This window comes from Papio anubis, chromosome 14 (genome assembly GCF_008728515.1).
Source record: "Papio anubis isolate 15944 chromosome 14, Panubis1.0, whole genome shotgun sequence".
In the NCBI taxonomy this organism is placed as follows: domain Eukaryota; kingdom Metazoa; phylum Chordata; class Mammalia; order Primates; family Cercopithecidae; genus Papio; species Papio anubis.
Window position 1 is genome coordinate 105,726,056 of NC_044989.1, and position 20,316 is coordinate 105,746,371.

Sequence of the window (20,316 nt, forward strand, 5' to 3'; positions counted from 1 at the left end):
TTTATCACTTCCACTTACATCCTTCAGGCTTGTAATGAGCCAGTGCTGCGCCGTGTTGCTGTGGACAAGTGTGCAAGGAGAGTGCGGCAGGCTCTGGCAAGTGTGAGCTGGGACACCAAGCTGATCCAGTGGCTGCACACCACCCTCGTGGAGACCTTGAGTCTGCCCATGCTGGCAGCCTACCTGGATGCTTTGCAGACGCTGAAGGGGAAGGTAAGGCTGTGATTGGTGTCTGCCCTGTCCTAGGGATAGCCAGCCTCTCCTGTGGGTTCAGGATGTGGGGTTGGGCAAGGTAATTATCTGGTTGGTCTGGGGTGCATGGCCAAAACTAATGGGTTTGGTATTAAAATTGGGAGACAAGGTATCATTTCACATTTGTGTCTGGTGTAAACGTTTTCAGCCCTCCTAGCTCCAGGATGAGGTACGGGGCCTGAAAACCAGAGTATATGTTTAGCCTTTCTAGCCTTGCAGCCTGTGGTTGAAGTCATGGCTGAATTGAATTATCATGAAGTTGATGAAGGGTTTACCAGGGAAGAATTTGTTGAGAAAGGTGACAGAAGCAGACCCTTGGTGCTCAGAGCACTGGGAGATTGCAGAGCGGGAGTGTGCCGTGATGCCTTCAACTCTGCTCCCCAGGGCATGAGCCTTTAGTAGCAACATTTTTATAATTCAGTGCAAACATATCATTATAGTTCCCTGCTTTCTTACTTAGTATTGCACAGAGTTAAACTGTTTTTCTTGGTGATTCCAGCGATTGCATCAGGCTGTCCTCAATGTGGTAGAATGTGGATGCTGGAGGCAGATTGCCCGGCTGATCTCAGCGTTGTCACTGATTAGCTATGTAAGCTTGGACTAGTGTCTCATTTCTAAAATGTGGCTGATAATAATACCTATCTAGGAGTTTTGTGAAAATTAAATTAGTTAATTCAGGTAGCGTGCTTAACACAAAATTGGGCACATAGTAAGCAGTGAGCCACAGTAACTGTTAACAGTTATTTAAGTAGTACCCTCGTAGGTTCTTGAAATATTTGGGGTGTTTTTCTCCAATGGGTGTAGTAGCTCATGCCTGTTATCCTAGCACTTCAGGAGGCTGAGGCAGGAGGATCGCTTTAGCTCAGGAGTTTGAGACCAGCCTGAGCAGCATAGCAAGACCTTGTCTCTACTAAAAATAAAAAAATTAGCCAGGCATGGTGGCACGTGCCTGTAGTCGCAGCTACTTAGGAGGCTGGTGGGAGGAGGCTGTAGTGAGTTTGATCCCATCACTGCACTCCAGCCTGGGTGACAGAGGGAGACCCTGTCTCTAAGAAAAATAGAGAAGAGAAAGAACTGATTCAATCAAAGTCGTCTGAGGCCTTTTTTTTCCTTTGGAGACAGGGTCTTCCTGTCTCACTCAGGCTGGAGTGCAGTGGCACTGTCATAGCTCGCTATAACTTCGAACTCCTGGGCTCAAGCAATCCGCCTGCCTCAGTCTCTCAAGTAGCTGGGACTAGAGGTGTGTGCCACCACAACACCCAGCTAAAATTTTCTTGTTTTTTGAGACAGAGTCTCGCTCTGTTGCCCAGGCTGGAATGCAGTGGCATGATGGCTCACTGCAACTTCCGCCTCCTGGGTTCAAGCAATTCTGCCTCAGCCTCCTGAGTAGCTGGGACTACAGGCGTGTGTCACCCTGCCCGGCCAATTTTTTTGTATTTTTAGTAGAGACAAGGATTTCATCGTCTCTCGATCTCCTGACCTGGTGATCTGCCCACCTCAGCCTCCCAAAGTGCTGGGATTACAGGCGTGAGCTGCCACACCCTGCCACACCCAGCTAAATTTTTAATTTTTTATAGAGATGGTTTTGCTATAGGCGCGTCTTGAATTCCTGGCCTCGAGCAATCCTCCCACCTTGTCCTCCCAAATTGCTGGGATACAGGCATGAGCCTGATTCAGTTTTTGACTTTTTTTTTTTTTTTAATAGTTTTACTTTATGCTTCACAGGAAGCTGGCTCATCTTGCTGCTGTAAGTTGCTTGACCAACATGTTCCCTCAGCCATCCCCAAAACTTGCAGACTCATTGTTTCTTATCTGTTTTTAAGTTAAAGGGTGCCAAGTTTGTTAGAAGACTGGTTTAGTGCTGAAATAAAACTCAGGACTGGATACATTAATAATATTCATGGTAGGAAATTTGACATTAGTTACTTATTTTGAGCCCTATGTGTGTCAGGTACTGGGGTGAGCAAAACAAAACTGGTCCCTTCTCTGGTGGAGTGTATTTTCTTTTTTTTTTTTTTGAGACGGAGTCTCGCTCTGTCGCCCAGGCTGGAGTGCAGTGGCCGGATCTCAGCTCACTGCAAGCTCCGCCTCCCGGGTTTACGCCATTCTCCTGCCTCAGCCTCCCGAGTAGCTGGGACTACAGGCGCCCACCACCTCGCCCGGCTAGTTTTTTGTATTTTTTAGTAGAGACAGGGATTCACCAGGTTAGCCAGGATGGTCTTGATCTCCTGACCTCGTGATCCGCCCATCTCGACCTCCCAAAGTGCTGGGATTACAGGCGTGAGCCACTGCACCTGGCCGTGGAGTATATTTTCTTTTTTTTTTTTTTTTATATTTTTTACCCTTTTTGAGACGGAGTCTTGCTCTGTGCCCCAGGCTAGAGTGCAGTGGCGCGATCTCGGCTCACTGCAAGCTCCGCCCCCCCGGGTTCACGCCATTCTCCTGCCTCAGCCTCCTGAGTAGCTGGGACTACAGGCGCCCGCCACCTCGCCCGGCTAATTTTCTTGTATTTTTAGTAGAGACAGGGTTTCACCGTGTTAGCCAGGATGGTCTCGATCTCCTGACCTCGTGATCCGCCCATCTCGGCCTCCCAAAGTGCTGGGATTACAGGCGTGAGCCACTGCACCTGGCCGTATATTTTCTAGTGAAGAAAGAGACAAATGAAAAGGGAGTCCCAGACTTTCCCCCGTACTGCTCCCCTATAGTAGAAACCCTGGACCCGGGAGGTGAGTGGTGGGCAGGTAGAGTATGGGGCCCAGACAGTGGTGGCCCAGAAGTATTGTAGGCCTCTTCACATATGTTCTCCTCAGCATTCTACCTATGGTAAAAGTGTAACATTGGTGAATACACTGTAGGAGATGAGTGTTGGTAGTGCCCAAGGTCTCAGTTCTCTGGTGACCCTGCCTCACTCACCATGGCTAGCATAATTTCCCTTTAAGGAGGAATTTGTACTGCTGCCCTATTTAAGTTACTGACTGGACATATCCTGTGTGAATGTCAGTTACTATGACCTTGGCAGACCACTGGGGGGACTCCACATCATGCATAGTTGGGTGCTTTCCTCCCATGCTGCTGGGCCATGGTGTGGGTTGGCTGGAATGGTGGAAGGCTCGCTGGTACACCAGTGAGCAAGGGCCTCAGACTTGAGGCAACATCCTCTCTGGGCTGTGCTCTCCACAGTGGTTCCTCTGCCATCGGACTCTTATTTTCCCATGACTATATTTAGATTCACAATAAATACTTTGGTTGTTTCCCAAAGGATATAAATGATTATAAGATTGTTTTACTTGTAAAGTGCCTGCTGGATGTGAAAGCGCGGGTGGATGGAATCATGCTCTTCACCCAGCTACTTTCACCATTAGATCCGTTATGATAAAGAGAAGGCACAGACCTTAGCCTTTTAGTCAGCTGTTGAGAGTGAATGCAATGCTGGAAAGACCAGGGAAGCTTGGTCTTCCCAGCTCCAAGTGGAAAATTCAGTTATTGATTATCCCTTGTTGACAGGAAGCAAGTTTCAAGCCTCTTTGGTTTCATAGCTATACAGTACTGCTAGACAAAAGCTTAACCCAGGGTCAGATCCTTTGCCTCAAAGTGTTGAGTGGCTCACAGTTCTAGAGTGAGTTACAAAGAACGGGAAGATCCTTTGCGGTTTGGTCTTATCCTTCCTACTGGCTTTTTACATCCTTCTCCTTCCTTGCTTGAATCCTTGACTTTAGTGCATATGTGCCTGGAATAAGCTCTGCATGTTCTTGCCTCTTGCTGGTGTCTCTGATTGGAAGGCTTTTCTCTCATCTTGTGTTGGAATCCTGCCTGTTCCAAAGAGCCTGTCTCATTTCACATGCTGCATCTTAGATGAAAATTGCCTCAACTTCTCCTTCTCTGTTGGGTGGTTTGAATCATAGCAGTTTGGGCTTCTGTTTCTTTCATGGCAGTTATCGGTCTTTCCCTGTTCCCATCCCCCACCGTTATTTGGGTGTTTGTCTTCATTACCTCTTGTAGAATAAATTCCTCTGTAGTACTAGCCTCGTGCCTTGTGAAAGCAGTTGCACGAATATTTGTTTCCTGAGTTAAACTGAGAAAGTCTAATGGTTATAATTCTCTAATTTCTCATATAGAAATCCATTTAGTTTCTCTGTTTTTAAATTAAGAGCAACTTATCTTCTGCTATTTTTGGAGTTTTACAACTTGCATCAAAACCGTAGTACTTTTTATTCTCCAATTTTTCAAAACCTTTTTGTTTTTCTGAAAACTGCCTCTAATATTTAAACATTTTTCCTTTCCCCTAGGTCATTTTGACCTTTTGTGGGTAGCATGGAATTCGCAGATATTTCTTCTCATTGTAAGCATCAACATGTCTGAAACTTATATTTGCACATCTGTAACGTTACATTTCTGGTAGATGGTAAAAAACAGACATGAGATAAAGTACACTGTACATAGTATAGCAGGATATATATTTTTGTACATAATAACAGGTTTATTTAGTACACCACAGCTTGAAAGCAGTACTCTAGAAGAAAATGGAGATTAAACAAAATTATAAAATCAACTGACACTCATTGAGGAAATTTAGGGAACATAGAAATCTGTAAAGGAAAAAGTCACCCATAAACTCTATAGAGATCATATTAACATTTTGGCTTCTTTTTTTTTTTTTTGAGACAGTCTCCCTCTGTTGCCCAGGCTGGAGTGCAGTGGCGCGCTCTTGGCTCACTGCAACCTCTGCCTCCTGGGTTTAAGTGATTCTTCTGTCTCAGCCTCCTGAGCAGCTGGTACTACAGGTGTGCAGCATATTTTCTTATAGTCTTTTTTCTGAGTAGAGATAATTTTTTTCTTTTTTCTTTTGAGGTAGTGTCTCACTCTGCAGCCCAGGCCGGAATGCAGTGTCATGACCTCAGCTCACCACAACCTCCACCTCCTGGGTTCAAGTGATTCTCGTACCTCAGCTTCCCGAGTAGCTGGGATTACTGGTGTGCCACCACGCCTGGCTAATTTTTGTATTTTTAGTGGAGACAGGGTTTCACAATGTTGGCCAGGCTTATCTCGAACTCCTGACCTCAAGTGATCTGCCCACCTTGGCTCCTAAAAGTGCTGGGATTACAGGCATGAGCCACTGAGCCCAGCTTTGAGTAGAGATCATTTTTATATGTTCTATTTTACCTGTAACATTTTGGCAAAATTATTGCTATATGTTATTATGTATTCTTGTAAATATTTGAAAGCTGGGCTCAGTGGCTGACTGACGCCTGTAATTCTAGCACTTTAGGAGGCTGAGGCGGGTGGATCATTTGAGGTCAGGAGTTCAAGACCAGCCTGACCAATAAGGTGAAACTCCATCTCTACTAGAAATACAAAAAATTAACTGGGTATGGTGGTGCACGCCTGTAATCTCAGCTACTTGGGAGGCTGAGAAACAAGAAATCGCTTAAACCCAGGAGGCAGAGGTGGCAGTGAGCCAAGATCAGGCCACTGCACTCTAGCCTGGGTGACAGAGCGAGACTTTGTCTCAATAAATAAATAAATAAATTCTTGTAAATATTTGAAAATAATTGTTAATATCCAATTAGGTAGATAGTTGACTAAACCACTCCCTTACGTATACATACATATATTAAATTGTTTTTACTTTATTATTGTTCATAGTTGATTTATCTCTGTGCATAACTCTCCTTATCCTTTTGTGTGTATTTTTGTTTCTGATATGTTTTCTTTGGAAAGGTTCTCAGAAGTAGAAACATTTGGAAAAGGGATGGGAGTACATTTAAGTCCCTTGCCACATATCCAGACTGCTTTCCAAAGGATTGTACCCATTCACTTTTCATGGTGGGAGCATACTTTTCGCCCGTTTATTTATATATACTGCTGCTCCTGAGGAGGTTTTTAGAGGCTTCGTTGAAGTCTGTCTGGCTTCTAGTGGGGCCCTGCTCTTCTGCTTGATTGCTGATGGTGGCAGGTCTCCTGCTTTACACTGGAATCAGCTTTGCTCTTCCTTCTTTGTAGATCCCAACCTTGATTGACCGGATGCTTGTGTCATCCAACACGAAGACTGGGGCTGCAGGAGCTGAGGCCTTGTCTCTCCTACTGAAGAGGCCCTGGGACCCTGCTGTGGGCGTGCTTTCTCATAACAAACCAGTAAGTTGGATGGCTCAGGACTTAACAATGGCACATACAAATTTTAGACTCAAGCCTTAGAACCTTGGCAGGAGGATAAATGGCTTCTTTAACTATTTTTTGTTGTTATTATTTTTTGCGACAGAATCGTGCTCTATTGCCCAGGCTAGAGTGCAGTGGCATGATCTTGGCTTATTGCAACCTCTGCCTCCCAGGTTCAGGCAATTCTCCTGCATCAGCTTCCTGAGTAGCTGAGATTACAGGCATACACCACCATGCCTGGCTAATTTTTGTGTTTTCAGTAATGACAGGATTTCACCACGTTGGCCAGGCTGGTCTCAAACTCCTAACCTCAGGTGATCCGCCTGCCTCGGCCTCCTAGAGTGCTGGGATTGCAGGTGTGAGCCGGTGCGACTGACCAGCTTCTTTAACTATTACTAGTAATTTATTTTGTATAGTGCTTAACATATTTCACAAGCAAAGGAGCATTGGTTGGGATGAGAAAGGTATTGGGATACTTGGAATTTCGTGGAAGAAAACTTCTCACTCACTGGTTTTTGGGTGGGATCCTTCCTCTTTAGAGCAAACTCCCTGGCTCTCCACTGATTCTCATCGCCTCCTCTGGTCCCTCCAGCTCTGTGTTTCCCACTTCACGCCGCCACCGCTTCTGGCAGTCTCAGCTCTCCTGCTTAGGCAAGGTATGTGTGGGGGCAGGAGGAACTCCCTCCTGGCAGGGAATATAGTCTTGGAGAATTGAGGAGAAGAGTATGTGGGAGGGAGGTCAAAATGGATAACTTGAATGTGGAGCCTCCTCTAACCCTTCTTTCATGTGGAATTCCAAGGTTGAAAGGGTTTGGGGTAGGTCAAACAGAATTGAAAGATTTGAAACTTACCTCTGCTGGTGTTGGGGCTACTTCTTTCCTTCAGGTCATCCCTGTAGCCACCCATCTGCTGAACAATGGCAGTGGGGTAGGAGTTCTACAGTGTCTTGAGCATATGATTGGGGCAGTGAGAAGCAAAGTGCTGGAGGTGAGAACGCCCCTGTTTCAGTGCACTGTGGCATACCCAGCATTCTGGGGTTGTTCTGCACCCATCTTTGGCCTCCTGTCTTACTGTCTTCTTTCTCTTCCCATGAAGATTCACAGCCATTTCCCACACAAACCCATTATCTTGATTGGCTGGAACACAGGAGCTTTGGTGGCCTGTCATGTAAGTAATTTCTATCTTATTTGGAGGTTGTTCTGGGATGGAATACCACTAATGATAGCTACCATTGAGTCTTTTACTATGTTTCAGGCTCTGTGCTAGATACTTTACCTATGTAATTGCATTTTAAACTGTAGAGGACAAATTTTATTAAAACAATTTTTAATTTATTTAGGAAAACTTTAAGCAGAAACAAAAGCAGGTATAGTATAATAAACCCCCAGGATCCTCACCCAGGTTTACCAGTGATCAGCTCTTGGCTGGGCTTGTTTTATCTCACCCTACTTACTTTCTTTCTCCCCCAGATTGTTTTGAAGAAAAATCCCAAATATCATAGCATTTACACACGCACACACACACTGGCATATATCTGTGGAAAAAATAAAAGGATCCCTTTTTTTCTCTAAACATAAGTACCATACTGTTCTCCCACCTAAAAAACAACACTAATTGTAGCTGGCAAATATTAGTAGCTCTGGAATTTGATGCTGTGTTCATTTCAGTCCCTTTCCAAGACATCAAGGAATCTTTTCATATTTTACATACATTTGTATGTCTGTCAGTTTGTGTAAGTGTCCCTCAGGTGTCCAAAGCCTTAATTTTGCTTCATGCAGTCCAGTCAAGTGATAGCTATGAGAGGAGGAAGGTCCCCATAGTCCTGCTCCCAGGGTGGTGGGCCTTAGCAGTTGCTCCAAGAAATCTAGGCTGTCTGGTAACTATCCATTAAGTTCAATAGAGAGAATTTTTTTTCACTTAAGGGTGAGTGGCAACATTGTGTTCTCTTGACTATATTTACTATTTGTGGAGAAAAATGGAGCAGGAGGGCTCTAGTTGAGGGAGTTGACAGGGTAGGAATATTGAACCTTCTATTCTATGGTTCAGCCACCTGCTGGGGTCCTCTTGGGGCCCCAGTTCTCTAGGTAGTGGCTGCTTATGGAATGACATACCTTGTGTCTTGTGCTCTTACTGCTGCCGTTGTGGCAGAAGATGCACCCAGATATTAGGACAGGGGAGGAAGAGGTGAGACTCTCTGGTGGGTCTGGACCACTCCTGGATTCTGGGTCGGCTGAGGTGCCATGAACTCAATTGACCTTTAGACAAACTGTTCCGTTATTTACAGGTGTCAGTGATGGAGTATGTCACCGCAGTTGTCTGCCTTGGGTTTCCTCTGCTTACCGTGGATGGCCCCAGAGGGGTAAGAGTGTGATAAAGCTGAGTGCTGGGTCATTGGCAGCGGGAGTGTGAGTATGCGTACCTTGTCCAAGCTGATGCTGAGGCCGAGGCCGACTGCAGTTGCACAGCTGATCCTCCTTAGTGGAGTTTCCGGGTCGGTGCTTTGTGAATATGAAGAAGCCGATTCTAAAACCTATACCTGTTTTAGGATGTAGATGATCCCCTCTTGGATATGAAGACTCCGGTCCTCTTTGTCATTGGTCAAAATTCCCTTCAATGTCACCCTGAAGCCATGGAGGACTTCCGGGAGAAGATTCGAGCTGAGAACAGCTTGGTGGTGGTTGGGGGAGCTGATGACAATCTCAGGTGGGTAGATTCTCCTAGAGCTGCAAGAGAGCTGTGTTACAGTGTTAGAGATACGCCTCTAAGCTGGCAGTGTAACTACAGACCAGTCTGGTTCAGTTAAAAGACAGCATTAGCCAGGCGTGGTGGCTCCTGCCTGTAACCCCAGCACTTTGGGAGGCCAAGGTGGGCGGAAAGGAGATCGCGACCATCCTGGCTAACACGGTGAAACCCTGTCTCTACTAAAAATACAAAAAATTAGCCTGGCATGGTGGTGGGCGCCTGTAGTCCCAGCTTCTTGGGAGGCTGAGGCAGGAGAATGGCGTGAACCTGGGAGGAGGAGCTTGCAGTGAGCCAAGATTACACCACTGCGCTCCAGCCAGCCTGGGCAACAGTGCAAGACTCTGTCTCAAAAAAAAAAAAAAAAAAAGACAGCATTAAAAAAATCTTTTTTAATATTTGAAATTTCAGATTTATAAAAAGTTATAACACTAGTACAAAAAAATTCCCATATACCCTTCACCTGATTTCTAAATGTTAAACATCTTACATAGCCCAAATCAAGAAATTAACATCGACATGACACTATAATCTACAGACTCACATTTCATCAGTTGTTTCCCTAATGTCATTTTTCTGGTCCAGCATCCAGCCCGGGATCACACTTGGATTTAGTTGCCATGTCTCCTCGGTCTCCTTTAATTTGGTAGAGTTCCTCCATCTTTGTCTTTCACGACCTTGAGCTTTTTTGTTTGTTTGTTTTTTGTTTTTTGAGGTGGCGCCTGGCTCTGTCGCCTAGGCTGGAGTGCAGTGGTGCAATCTCAGCTCACTGCAACCTCTGCCTCCCGGGTTCTGGATAGAGTTGACCTATTAAGCTGTAGGTACAGGAATTCTGGAGCGGACTGTCCTGGGCACTGTGCTTGGTTTCTTTACATATGTTATTTTGTTTAATCCCCACAACTTCATGAATGAGATGTTATGATTCCCCATTTTGCAGACATAGGAAGAGGTTTGGAGAGGTTGCATTACTTAAGGCTAACATGGCCCTCCTGGGGCTAGAAAATAGCCCAGAAAAGAAATACTTTCTTATTTTCTTAGGACGCCATGGAATTAAGAAGTAAACATGTCATCCATTTTGTTTCTTAGAATAAGCAAAGCAAAGAAGAAATCAGAAGGGTTGACTCAGAGCATGGTGGACAGATGTATTCAGGTAAACAGTTGTTTTGTGTGCTTTTCTCAGCTAGGCTTGCCTTTCTGTAGCCTTGTAGGTTTGGTCTTATTAGTAGTGGCCTCTTTGGCTCTGAAGGCCTCCACTGGGGCCTCTGGTAGGTCTCAGTCATAAGCAAAGCAAAGAAAAATGAGAGTGGTGAATTAATGTAAGCAAAGCATCAGGAGGGAGAGTGTTGGAAAAGTGGTGGAGTGTGACCACCCCGGAGCTCCCCCTGACAGAGGCACTTGCTGGTCTTCTCGAACCACAGTTGCTCAGAAGCCTGGGATTTGCACCAGGCCTTGTTTGAGTGGGGAAGGACTGGCACATCCAGATGCCAGAGCTGAGGGAGAATTTCTTTTAGTTGGTAAGTATCTGAGAGGTTCCCATTCTCCAGATGAGGACTAAAAGGCCTTGGTTGGCTCCTCTCTACACTAGGATGAGATTGTGGACTTTCTGACTGGAGTGCTCACTCGTGCTGAGGGTCACATGGGCTCTGACCCTCGGGATCAGGATGCTGAGAAGAAGAAGAAGCCCCGCGATGTGGCCCGCAGAGACTTGGCCTTTGAAGTCCCTGAGCGGGGCAGTAGACCTGCCTCCCCAGCTGCCAAGCTGCCCGCCTCACCCTCAGGCTCAGAGGTAGTATGAGCAGGGTGGGAGCACTTTTGCTGGGGAATCAGCACCACAGAGTTGGTTCCTTAACTTCCTGGGGATGCCTCTGTCTTGTTAGTGCCATGGGCCTGTGAGTTCCTACAAGGGGAATTCCAGAGGGACGTGCTGACTCATGGTCAGATCCTAATAACGTTGGCTCATCTCTTGGCCTTCTCACCTTACTCAGGATCTCTCCAGTGTGTCCAGCAGCCCCACCTCCAGTCCCAAGACCAAAGTGACTGCGGTGACCTCTGCCCAGAAGTCCAGTCAGATTGGAAGCTCTCAGCTGCTGAAGAGACATGTGCAGCGGACAGAAGCTGTGCTGACCCACAAACAAGCTCAAGGTATAGGCACCCGGCCGGGGGCTCCTCCTGGGGCTGTCTGCTGGTGCCATGCCACGTGGCGGCTGCACAGTATTGATATCTACGGCTTTTTCCAGGCGGATGGGAGGCACCCTTTCTCACATTTCTGTGCAGGCAAAGTTCAGAATTAATTATTGAAATGAATGGCAGGGCCTCTGAGTGAGTGGGGCTTTGTGATCACTAGTTACAGCTTTGTCTTGCTGTTCTGGGGAAGCTAGGCTTTATGAACATGTATATTGGCCTAAACTTTTTTCTACCTTGCCAGCCACTCCTCCAGTCAGGGCTCTCTGATCATAAGTATTGGGTGATTGATTTTATTAATCAGATTCTAGGGCAACACACCTGGCATCATGCCCTTTCTTTGTTTGACCCTTGAAGCGTTAAGATTCTCACACTGAGACTTTCAGTGAAGTTTGTCAGGGTTCTCTGCAGACAGGTTTCAGATGAGGCTGGGAAGTATTCATATAGTCGAAAGTAAGAGTTTGGTGAGCTGTAAGTGCTCTGAAAGGAGCTATAGAAAAGGGAGAGTTCACTGGGTGGGGAAAGAAGAAACAGTGCTCTGTCCCCCTTCCCCCACATTGATCCAGTTGGGTGGCCTTGATGTAAGGCTTCTTGGGCATTGGTGTTTAACGATGTGTCCAGGAGCATGTGTCACCTGAGCTTCTCAGGAATAGGGGTGCCTGGGAAGAGGCAGCAGCCAGAGATGGCTGTCTGGCAGACAGACGTGGAGGGGATAGGAGGCTCATCTGTTTACTTTCCCTGTGTTTCTTTTAGTGGAGCCAAAGGATCAGAACCGAAACTCAGACCTCTTGTGAGTTTGCTTGTAAGAGTAGTACTAACAAGGAGTAGAAAAGTATGAGTGGATGGGAGGAGTTGAGAAATGAGGCCAGGCCCCGAGGGTCTGCGCGGATGCTGTGCCATGGATCTTCATGAGTGGTGGCCAGAGCCAAGTCCCTTGAGGACAGTGTGTCTTTACACTTCTGATGAAGACAGAGCTGGTGATGTGCTGTGCTTCTGGAGAGGGTGATTAGTTGAGAATCTAAGGACTTTGGAAGGCTGATTGGCAAGCTGGGTTTGAAATGGGGACCTAGGGTTTCATGGGGGAGAGTAGCAGCTTTAGAACCCTGGCTTAGCAGAGCTGATGGGCAAACAGGAAATACTAATAGCGAACATACATGGAGTCCTTCTTCATGGCACTCGCATTGCTGTAGTTTGTTGAGTTTTGGCATAGCCCCATGAGGCAGGTAGTACTAGTCAGTTTAGATGCTTCTACAGACCGACTCCATGGCAGAGTCAGGTTGCCATGCAGTAATTTCAGAAGGAGCCCCTATTGGCCATTTTCTACAACCTTTTTTCTTATTCTCTCTCTTTTTCTCCCTTCTCTGGCTGGCTGTGATTCTGTAATTCTTTCTGATTCATTCCAGCACAGTTTGCTGCTTTTCTGAAACAAAATATGCTGGTGAGGAAAGCTCTTCCTCCTGGCACCTCCTCCTGTCTCTTTGGTGAGTATTACTCTTTCTTGCCTGCTCGTCCACTGCATTCTGCTCCTCAACCCCTTATTTATTTTCCATCTCTCCCTCTCTTCTGCCTCAGTTTGGTTTCCTCCTGTTCTCTCTTTTTCTTTGTGTTCTTTTGTTTTGCTGACCCCTGTTGCTTACTCTGTAGTCTTTGCCCTTTTTTCATTCTTTTGTTTGCTTCTTAGGGTATTTTCTTTTTTGTCTCTTAGTGTGGTTCTTTCTTTCACTGTGGTCTTGGCTCTGCTGCTTTTTTGTATGCCTGTGGCACTGCCTGTGAGTCTCAGTTTCCTTGTGTGTTTTTCTCCCTGCCTCTTGTCCTGTGTTTATCTGGTGGCTACAAGCCCACCAGTCACATATCAGCATAGACCCTGAAACTCCTTTCCCCTCCACCCTCCTTTCTACTCTGATTTTAGCCAATGCATTTGTCCCCTAAGCAATCCTTCTAGCTGGTTATATCCTGACTGTTACCTCATGCCAGGACCCTTCCTCCATCCTCATGTGACTGCTGCCTTCCTCCCCACCCCAGTCTTTGCTTCCCTATGCTACAAGAGAACTAGGGTAGACTTCTGGGTTTAAAGAGGAGGGAATCTTTGAAGCTTGAAAGATAACCTAAGAGTCCAAAAAGCTTGGCTGTATACATGATGAGCCTGTTTGATTCAGTGGAAGTGGAAGCCCATGTGTGAACAGATGGCCTTTGTCTGTGCTAGTACACATGACCTGGGGACCAGGTTGTGACATGGGCCAGTGTTGCCCTGTTACTTCTGGGCAGGAGCTGTGAGGTTGCCTGGTTGAGGTACTCTCTCCTAGTAGCTACTCATAGCCAGCTTTCAGTCCTGGTGACAGTCCTCTTCACTGCCTCCATTTGGCAAGTGAATCCTCAACCCTGGGCTCTTAGGGTAGGGTGGGACTCTTGAGAGCCTTTTGGAAAACTCTGCTTTTTAGAGAGAACTGGATGACCTGCTCCTCCATGAGTTCTCATAGAATGTTTAATGTCCCCAACTGTGTGATGATGTGGGGAGGGCTTGAGACAGGAAGATGATCATCACACTTTTTGAGTCTGGGAAGGGCTGTTGACTTACTGTGTTGAGTCCTCTGTTGTTGTTGTTGTTGCTGTTGACCTTGGCTAGGCAGGGTCGGGGTGTCTTCTGTCTGTTAATTCCTACCAACTCAGGCCCTTCCCTTCCGATTCCAGTGCAGGATGAGGGATGAGAAGGGAGCCATCCTCTAAGAAGGGCAAAGTGGGGTCCCCCACGGGCAGGGCCTGAGTGAAGTTGTCCTGAAGCATGGGCAGTCTCCTTTGAGGGGTAGCCCTGGACATAGAGTGGTTCTCCTGTGCGTTTTACACATAGCTATGTTGGTGCTGCTATTGACCGAGTGTCTGTTGGGCTTTTTTGGATTGTGGAGGATCTGAACTCAGCTCCATCTCTTAGTTCCCATTTCATCAGAACCACCGGAGGAAGGAGAGAAAGAGGATCTTAGGGTTCAGCTGAAGCGACACCATCCCTCGAGTCCCCTTCCTGGCAGTAAGACCTCCAAGCGACCAAAGATCAAGGTGTCCCTTATCTCCCAAGGGGACACAGCTGGAGGGCCTTGTGCTCCTTCCCAAGGAAGTGCTCCAGAAGGTGAGTTTCTCTTGCTACGACTGACCTCTCCTAGGTACACAGCATTGCCCTTTGGCGGCCACTCACCAGCATGTCAGCCTTTGCTTCATTTGGAGAGATGCCCGGAGCAAAGAAGGCATGAGGCTATACATGTGGGTAAAGTGGGCGTGAGCCCATCTGAATGAGGACCAAGCAGCAGGCAGAATACGAGAGGAAGCTGTGCCGTAGTTCAAAGCAGCGTATATTTTGTTCTTTTTTTGTTTGCTTCAATTAAAGGTACAGAATATTTCAGGAAGTTTAGAAAATAGAAGGAAAAAAACCCCAGCTCTCTCTACTCTAGCATAGTTCATCTTTTTTCATCTTCCAGTTCTTGTCCGTAACATCTTGCATTTAGCCTAAACTGTGGAACCTGCAAACGTAGCGGACAAATAGGACTGACCGGGGCCTTGGGGTTCTCTGTTTTGCAGCTGCAGGTGGGAAGCCCATCACCATGACACTGGGGCAGGCTTCAGCAGGGGCCAAGGAGCTCACAGGACTTCTCACCACAGCCAAGTGAGTGTTTGTTGGACCATCTGTGTCTATTCTTTTTTCCCTTCCCTCTGCTTCTGGTTCATTTAGTGCTTTGGAAAATGATGGGTTCTGGGTTCTGTCCGTTTGGGAAATGTGACTTCCTTCTGATAGGGATCTTTGTCTTGCTTTTGGGTCAACCCAGAGTTCATTTTTACTTCAGATTCCAAAGTGTCCCCTGCCTTTTGCTGTAAGTCCTGTAAGTAAGGACTTTTAGAAGACTAGAGGCCAGGTTCAGAAAGTGGAACAAAGAAGCTGAAGATTCTCGGTGTGTGTCTGCTGCTGAAAGCCTTGCTGGGCCCCACTCTGTACCCTGCCTGTGTTGCTAGGGCTTGCTGCCCTGTGACCTTTGGATAACAGAGCTACTTCCTTTGTCTCCAGGTCCAGTTCTTCTGAAGGTGGAGTCCCAGCCAGCCCAGCCCCTTCAGTGGTCTCCAGCAGCACTGCACCCAGTGCCTTGCACACACTGCAGAGCCGCCTGGTGGCCACCTCTCCTGGCAGCTCCCTCCCAGGTATCTTGTGGCCCAGCATTCTCCCCTTCCAACACAGAATTTTTGGTCTGCTGCTGGTAGGTGGTCCTGGGAAAGCATCCCTGGAGCTGAATCCACAGCATGGGCCTCTGGGTCTTAGAGTGATCATAGAGGCTTTACGTGAAACTGGAATTAGCTTGGGCAGAGGGATTCCTTGGCCTTGAATAAATGCAGTGAGTAAATGTCCTGATCTGCAGGTGATTAAATGTTCCAGTCAACAGGTGCTGTACCCTCTACTGTAAGGAGAAATAGCCGATAGGACGTATATGTGTAGTCAGCCTTTCTTATCCACAGGAGATTGGTTCTAGGACCCTCACCGCTACCAAAATCCATGGATGCTCAAGTCCCTTATATGAAACTATGTCATACAGTTGGCATTCCATATCCACAGGTTTCTATCCGTGTGGTCGTTTGAATCTGCGAATCTGCTGCGAAGCCCACAGATAATTGAGGGCTGACTATGGTTTTATTTTGCTGTTTTAAGCACATCTGACTGAATAAAACTGGAAATGGTGCTACACTGGGCATTAGCAAAATGAGACATTTTTCTGTCTGTGCTTGTCTGTCATTTTGTCCTACCCACTAACGCTACTTTGAAAGACCTGTTGCCTGAGCCCAGCAGGGCCAAGGCATTGCAGAAACCCTTCTCCTGGCCAGGCACGGTGGCTCAAGCCTGTAATCCCAACACTTTGGAAGGCCGAGGTGGGTGGGTCACCTGAGGTCAGGAGTTTGAGACCAGCCTGGCCAATATGGTGAAACCCCGTCTCTACTAAAAATACAAAAAATTAGCCAGGTGTGGTGGCGGGAATCTGTAAACCCAGCTACCTGGGAGGCTGAGGCAGGAGAATCGCTTGAACCCGGGAGGTGGAGGTTGCAGTGAGCGGAGATTGCGCCATTGCACTCCAGCCTGGGAAACGAGTGAAACTCCGTCTCAAAAAAAAAAAAAAGAAACCCTTCTCCTTTAAAAGAACCTTTCTTACTGCTTTGAGGCTACTTCCTTTCTGCTTTGATTGTGTGAGGCAAAGTGAAAGTTGGGTATTTAGAATTCTTTTGGCTTAAAAAGTTCTTCTTCTTCCCTGGAAAGAAAGGAACAAACTTGGATTTCTCAAAATGGCCCAAAATGTATGACTGATGGTTTGCAGCAGGTGCAGAGCAAATCCGGGGCAGTGTCTGGCACAGTACCTTTCCTGTGTGGCATCCACTGCGTGTGTGCCTGGCTGGGGAGACCTTCTTGCCTTCTTTCTGAGGACGGGGGTGTCCAAGGGCAAGCACCATTGGTGTTTTAGTTGGTGGTGAGAGTGGATGGATGTGGCTGCTCTTGGGATAGTGCAAGTGATTGAGTCTCTACTGATTCCTGCTATGTCCTCTCTTAGGGGCCACATCAGCCAGCAGCCTCCTCCAAGGCCTCAGCTTCAGCTTGCAGGATATCAGCAGCAAGACCTCTGGCCTTCCAGCAAATCCCTCCCCAGGACCAGCCCCACAGGTGCACATCTGCCATCTGCTGGGCTGGGCAGGTGTAGGGAGGAGGCCTCCTCAGCTCAGTTGGTTTTGGCAGGGAAACTAGGTCTGGAGTCAAGTGGGTCAAGGACAAACAGCCTTCTAGCTACACAGCAGGGAACTTCCAAAGGTTAAAGTCTATCATTTACTGTGTGACCTTGGGCAAGTTTCTTGACCATTCTGTTTTTGTTTCCTTGTCTATAAAATGAGGTAATAATAGTACCTCCCTCATAGAGTTGTTGTAAGAGTGAAATAATATATGCAGAATGCCTGGAAGAGTATCTTGCATGTAGTAGGCACTCAATACATGTTAGCCTTTAATAATATGCTGTGGGCCCTCCAAACTCGAACGTTGCTGTTGGGCGACAGCTTCTGATCACCTGGGCTTGTGTGTCCCACAGGCCAGCAGTGTGAAGTTGCCCACCCCCATGCAGAGCCTGGGTGCCATCACCACGGGCACCAGCACCATTGTCCGTACCATTCCTGTGGCCACCACTCTCTCCTCCTTGGGTGCCACTCCTGGTGGGAAGCCCACAGCCATCCACCAGCTGCTGACCAATGGGGGCCTCGCTAAGTTGGCAAGCAGCCTCCCTGGCCTGGCTCAGATCTCTCACCAAGCATCAGGTGAGTCTCATGAGAGCTGTGGGGACTCCCAGGTCTGGGGTCTTCCCCCGAGGACCTTCCCATCTCATGTGGGCAAGGTGTGATGTTGAAACCAGTCCCACAGGGTCCTGGCATTGACCTTCAGATTCCGCTGTGTGGACCCATCCCCCAGAGAGGTTGAGCGAACACAGGCTGTTTCCTGTTGCCTTTCAGATTGACCGATAGTGCATAGATGACCCAGCTGGGGAGGAGGCCAAGGGACTGTGTTATGTGGGGGAGAAGCTCTCCAGGAAAGGAAAGCCTCAGCAGAAGGTGGAGAGTGTGACTCAAAAATACTGCTTCTCTCTCTCTATCTCAGGCTTGAAGGTCCCCACCACCATTACTCTGACACTTCGTGGCCAGCCGAGCAGGATCACCACACTGAGCCCTATGGGCTCAGGAGCAGCCCCATCCGAGGAGCCCTCTTCCCAGGTGCTGCCCTCCAGCTCACAGGTGAGTCTGCCAGGAAGGACTGAGGACGTGGGCTTCATTGTTGGGAAGTTTGAGACCAGCTGACTGGCTGATTGAAGGGGCTGCCCATGCACTGGACAGACGAGATTCAGATTCAAATTCAAATCTGAACTCTGGAGTTTGGCTTTGTAATACTGAGCGAATCATGGACCTCTTTGAGCCTCCTCTTCTACATCTCTCCCTGGATATTGTGAAGATTGTGTATGTTCAAGTGGGTCGCAGTGCCTAGTATTTAATGTTTTTGTTTGCTTTTCCTTTCATTTAATTTTTTTTCTCATCCTTGGTTTCATCCTTCAGAGTTGTGAGTAGAGGCTACTTAGCTAATGCTCTTTCTTTGTTTTTATTTTTATTTTTTGAGATGGAGTCTTGCTGTATCGCCCCAACTGGAGTGCAGTGGTGCAATCTCGACTCCCTGCAACCTCCACCTCCCTGGTTCAAGCAATTCTCCTGCCTCAGCCTCCCAAGTAACTGGGATTACAGGCACCCACCACCATGCCTGGCTACAACAGGGTTTCACCATGTTGACCAGGCTGGCCTCGTACTCCTGACCTCAAGTGATCTACTTGTCTTGGCCTCTGAAAGTGTTGGGATTACAGGCGTGAGCCACCGCTCCTGGCCCTTTCTTTGTTTTTTTTGTTTTTTTTGTTTTTTTTTTTGAGACGGAGTCTCGCTCTGTCGCTCAGGCTGGAGTGCAGTGGCCGGATCTCAGCTCACTGCAAGCTCCGCCTCCCAGGTTTACGCCATTCTCCTGCCTCAGCCTCCCGAGTAGCTGGGACTACAGGCACCCGCCACTTCGCCCGGCTAGTTTTTTGTATTTTTTAGTAGAGACGGGGTTTCACCGTGTTAGCCAGGATGGTCTTGATCTCCTGACCTTGTGATCCGCCCATCTCGGCCTCCCAAAGTGCTGGGATTACAGGCGTGAGCCACCGCGCCCGGCCTCTTTCTTTGTTTTTTTTTTTGAGACGGAGTCTCGTTGTGTCACCTAGGCTGGAGTGCAGTGGCGCGATCTCGGCTCACTGCAAGCTCCGCCTCCCAGGTTCACGCCATTCTCCTGCCTCAGCCTCCAAGTAGCTGGGACTACAGGCGCCCGCCACCACGCCCGGCTAGTTTTTTGTATTTTTAATAGAGACGGGGTTTCACCATGTTAGCCAGGATGGTCTCAATCTCCTGACCTCGTGATCCACCCGCCTCGGCCTCCCAAAGTGCTGGGATTACAGGCTTGAGCCACCGTGCCTGGCCTCTTTCTTTGTTTTTAAGGACATGGGGACAGAGATATCTCACTATGTTGCCCAAGCTGGCCTCGAACTCCTAGGTTTAAGCGGTCCTCCTGCCTCGGCCCCCAAGTATAATACTCTTTCTTTGACGTTGGCTTTCCAGCACTGTGCCTTCCCGTATCTTGGCATGTATGGCTGTCTTTTTAGGGCACAGCTAGGTTTTTATAGGTCTCACCCAGGAAGTCATGATTAGTTTCTCTTAGCTGATCTGATTTCCATTGTGACCTTTTCAAGTCAAATGTTTCTAATCTTAAAACGGTGATCTGAGGAGCCACTCAAAGATTACAAGTTAAGCCAAAAAAGAGTTCGAGTCTAGTATCGAGTGTGCTTTCCTTCAGTATCTCCTGTGCAACTGAGGCCTTCCTGTGTCTCCCTGTCCTGTGTCTCCCTGTCCTTTCCGTCATGTTAACCTGCTTGTGAACTGGAGGTGCAGTGATAGTTCCTGAGCCATTCTAAAAGCTCTTCTGTCGCTTCCTCTCTAGGGAAAATACTGCACAGAGGTCAACACCTGACATTCATTGGGATCATAGCTACCTTTTTTTGCAGAGGGATGGAAATGTTTTAATTTTATCTTGTTTCTTATTTTTTCAATTATAAAAATGATTATGCTTATTTTAAATAATTCAAACATGTTAGAAATAATTAATTTAGAAAGGGAAGGTTTCCCATGATGCTACTCCCAGAGATGATGATCACTGTGAATAGCTTGATATGGATCCATTCAGATTTTTTTTTCTACACAAAGTATGTTATTTTATTTGTTTTGTACAAATATGGGATTACAGAGTATGGACTGTTTTGTAACTTGCCTTTTTTTATAAATCATGTCATGACACATTTCTCTGTCTACGTCTTTCAGAGGCTGGCTAGTATTTCACTGAGTAGATGTAAGAAGATGTATGTCACCACCTTC

The 20,316-nt window shown here is 47.3% G+C and overlaps 1 protein-coding gene across 21 annotated transcripts in view; it reads left to right on the forward strand.

Moving 5' to 3' along the window:
• KANSL3 (KAT8 regulatory NSL complex subunit 3) overlaps nucleotides 1–20,316 on the forward strand; it is a 90,529-nt gene that overhangs the window by 21,258 nt on the left and 48,955 nt on the right. For 12 of the 21 annotated variants that reach the window (XM_009184655.4, XM_009184663.3, XM_021925061.2 and 9 more), the window contains 17 exons: nucleotides 28–213; nucleotides 6,253–6,384; nucleotides 6,945–7,061; nucleotides 7,291–7,392; nucleotides 7,501–7,572; nucleotides 8,690–8,764; nucleotides 8,951–9,108; nucleotides 10,231–10,294; nucleotides 10,730–10,930; nucleotides 11,130–11,286; nucleotides 12,729–12,806; nucleotides 14,252–14,443; nucleotides 14,890–14,974; nucleotides 15,371–15,501; nucleotides 16,893–17,002; nucleotides 17,418–17,640; nucleotides 17,978–18,111. In XM_009184655.4, coding sequence (XP_009182919.1) covers nucleotides 28–213; nucleotides 6,253–6,384; nucleotides 6,945–7,061; nucleotides 7,291–7,392; nucleotides 7,501–7,572; nucleotides 8,690–8,764; nucleotides 8,951–9,108; nucleotides 10,231–10,294; nucleotides 10,730–10,930; nucleotides 11,130–11,286; nucleotides 12,729–12,806; nucleotides 14,252–14,443; nucleotides 14,890–14,974; nucleotides 15,371–15,501; nucleotides 16,893–17,002; nucleotides 17,418–17,640; nucleotides 17,978–18,111 — 2,217 coding nt within the window. Of the gene's footprint in view, nucleotides 1–27; nucleotides 214–4,538; nucleotides 4,592–6,252; nucleotides 6,385–6,944; nucleotides 7,062–7,290; nucleotides 7,393–7,500; nucleotides 7,573–8,689; nucleotides 8,765–8,950; nucleotides 9,109–10,230; nucleotides 10,295–10,729; nucleotides 10,931–11,129; nucleotides 11,287–12,728; nucleotides 12,807–14,251; nucleotides 14,444–14,889; nucleotides 14,975–15,370; nucleotides 15,502–16,892; nucleotides 17,003–17,417; nucleotides 17,641–17,977; nucleotides 18,112–20,316 lie in introns of all 21 variants that reach the window. The other 9 variants (XM_003908985.4, XM_003908984.3, XM_009184659.4 and 6 more) reach the window with 6 other exon arrangements.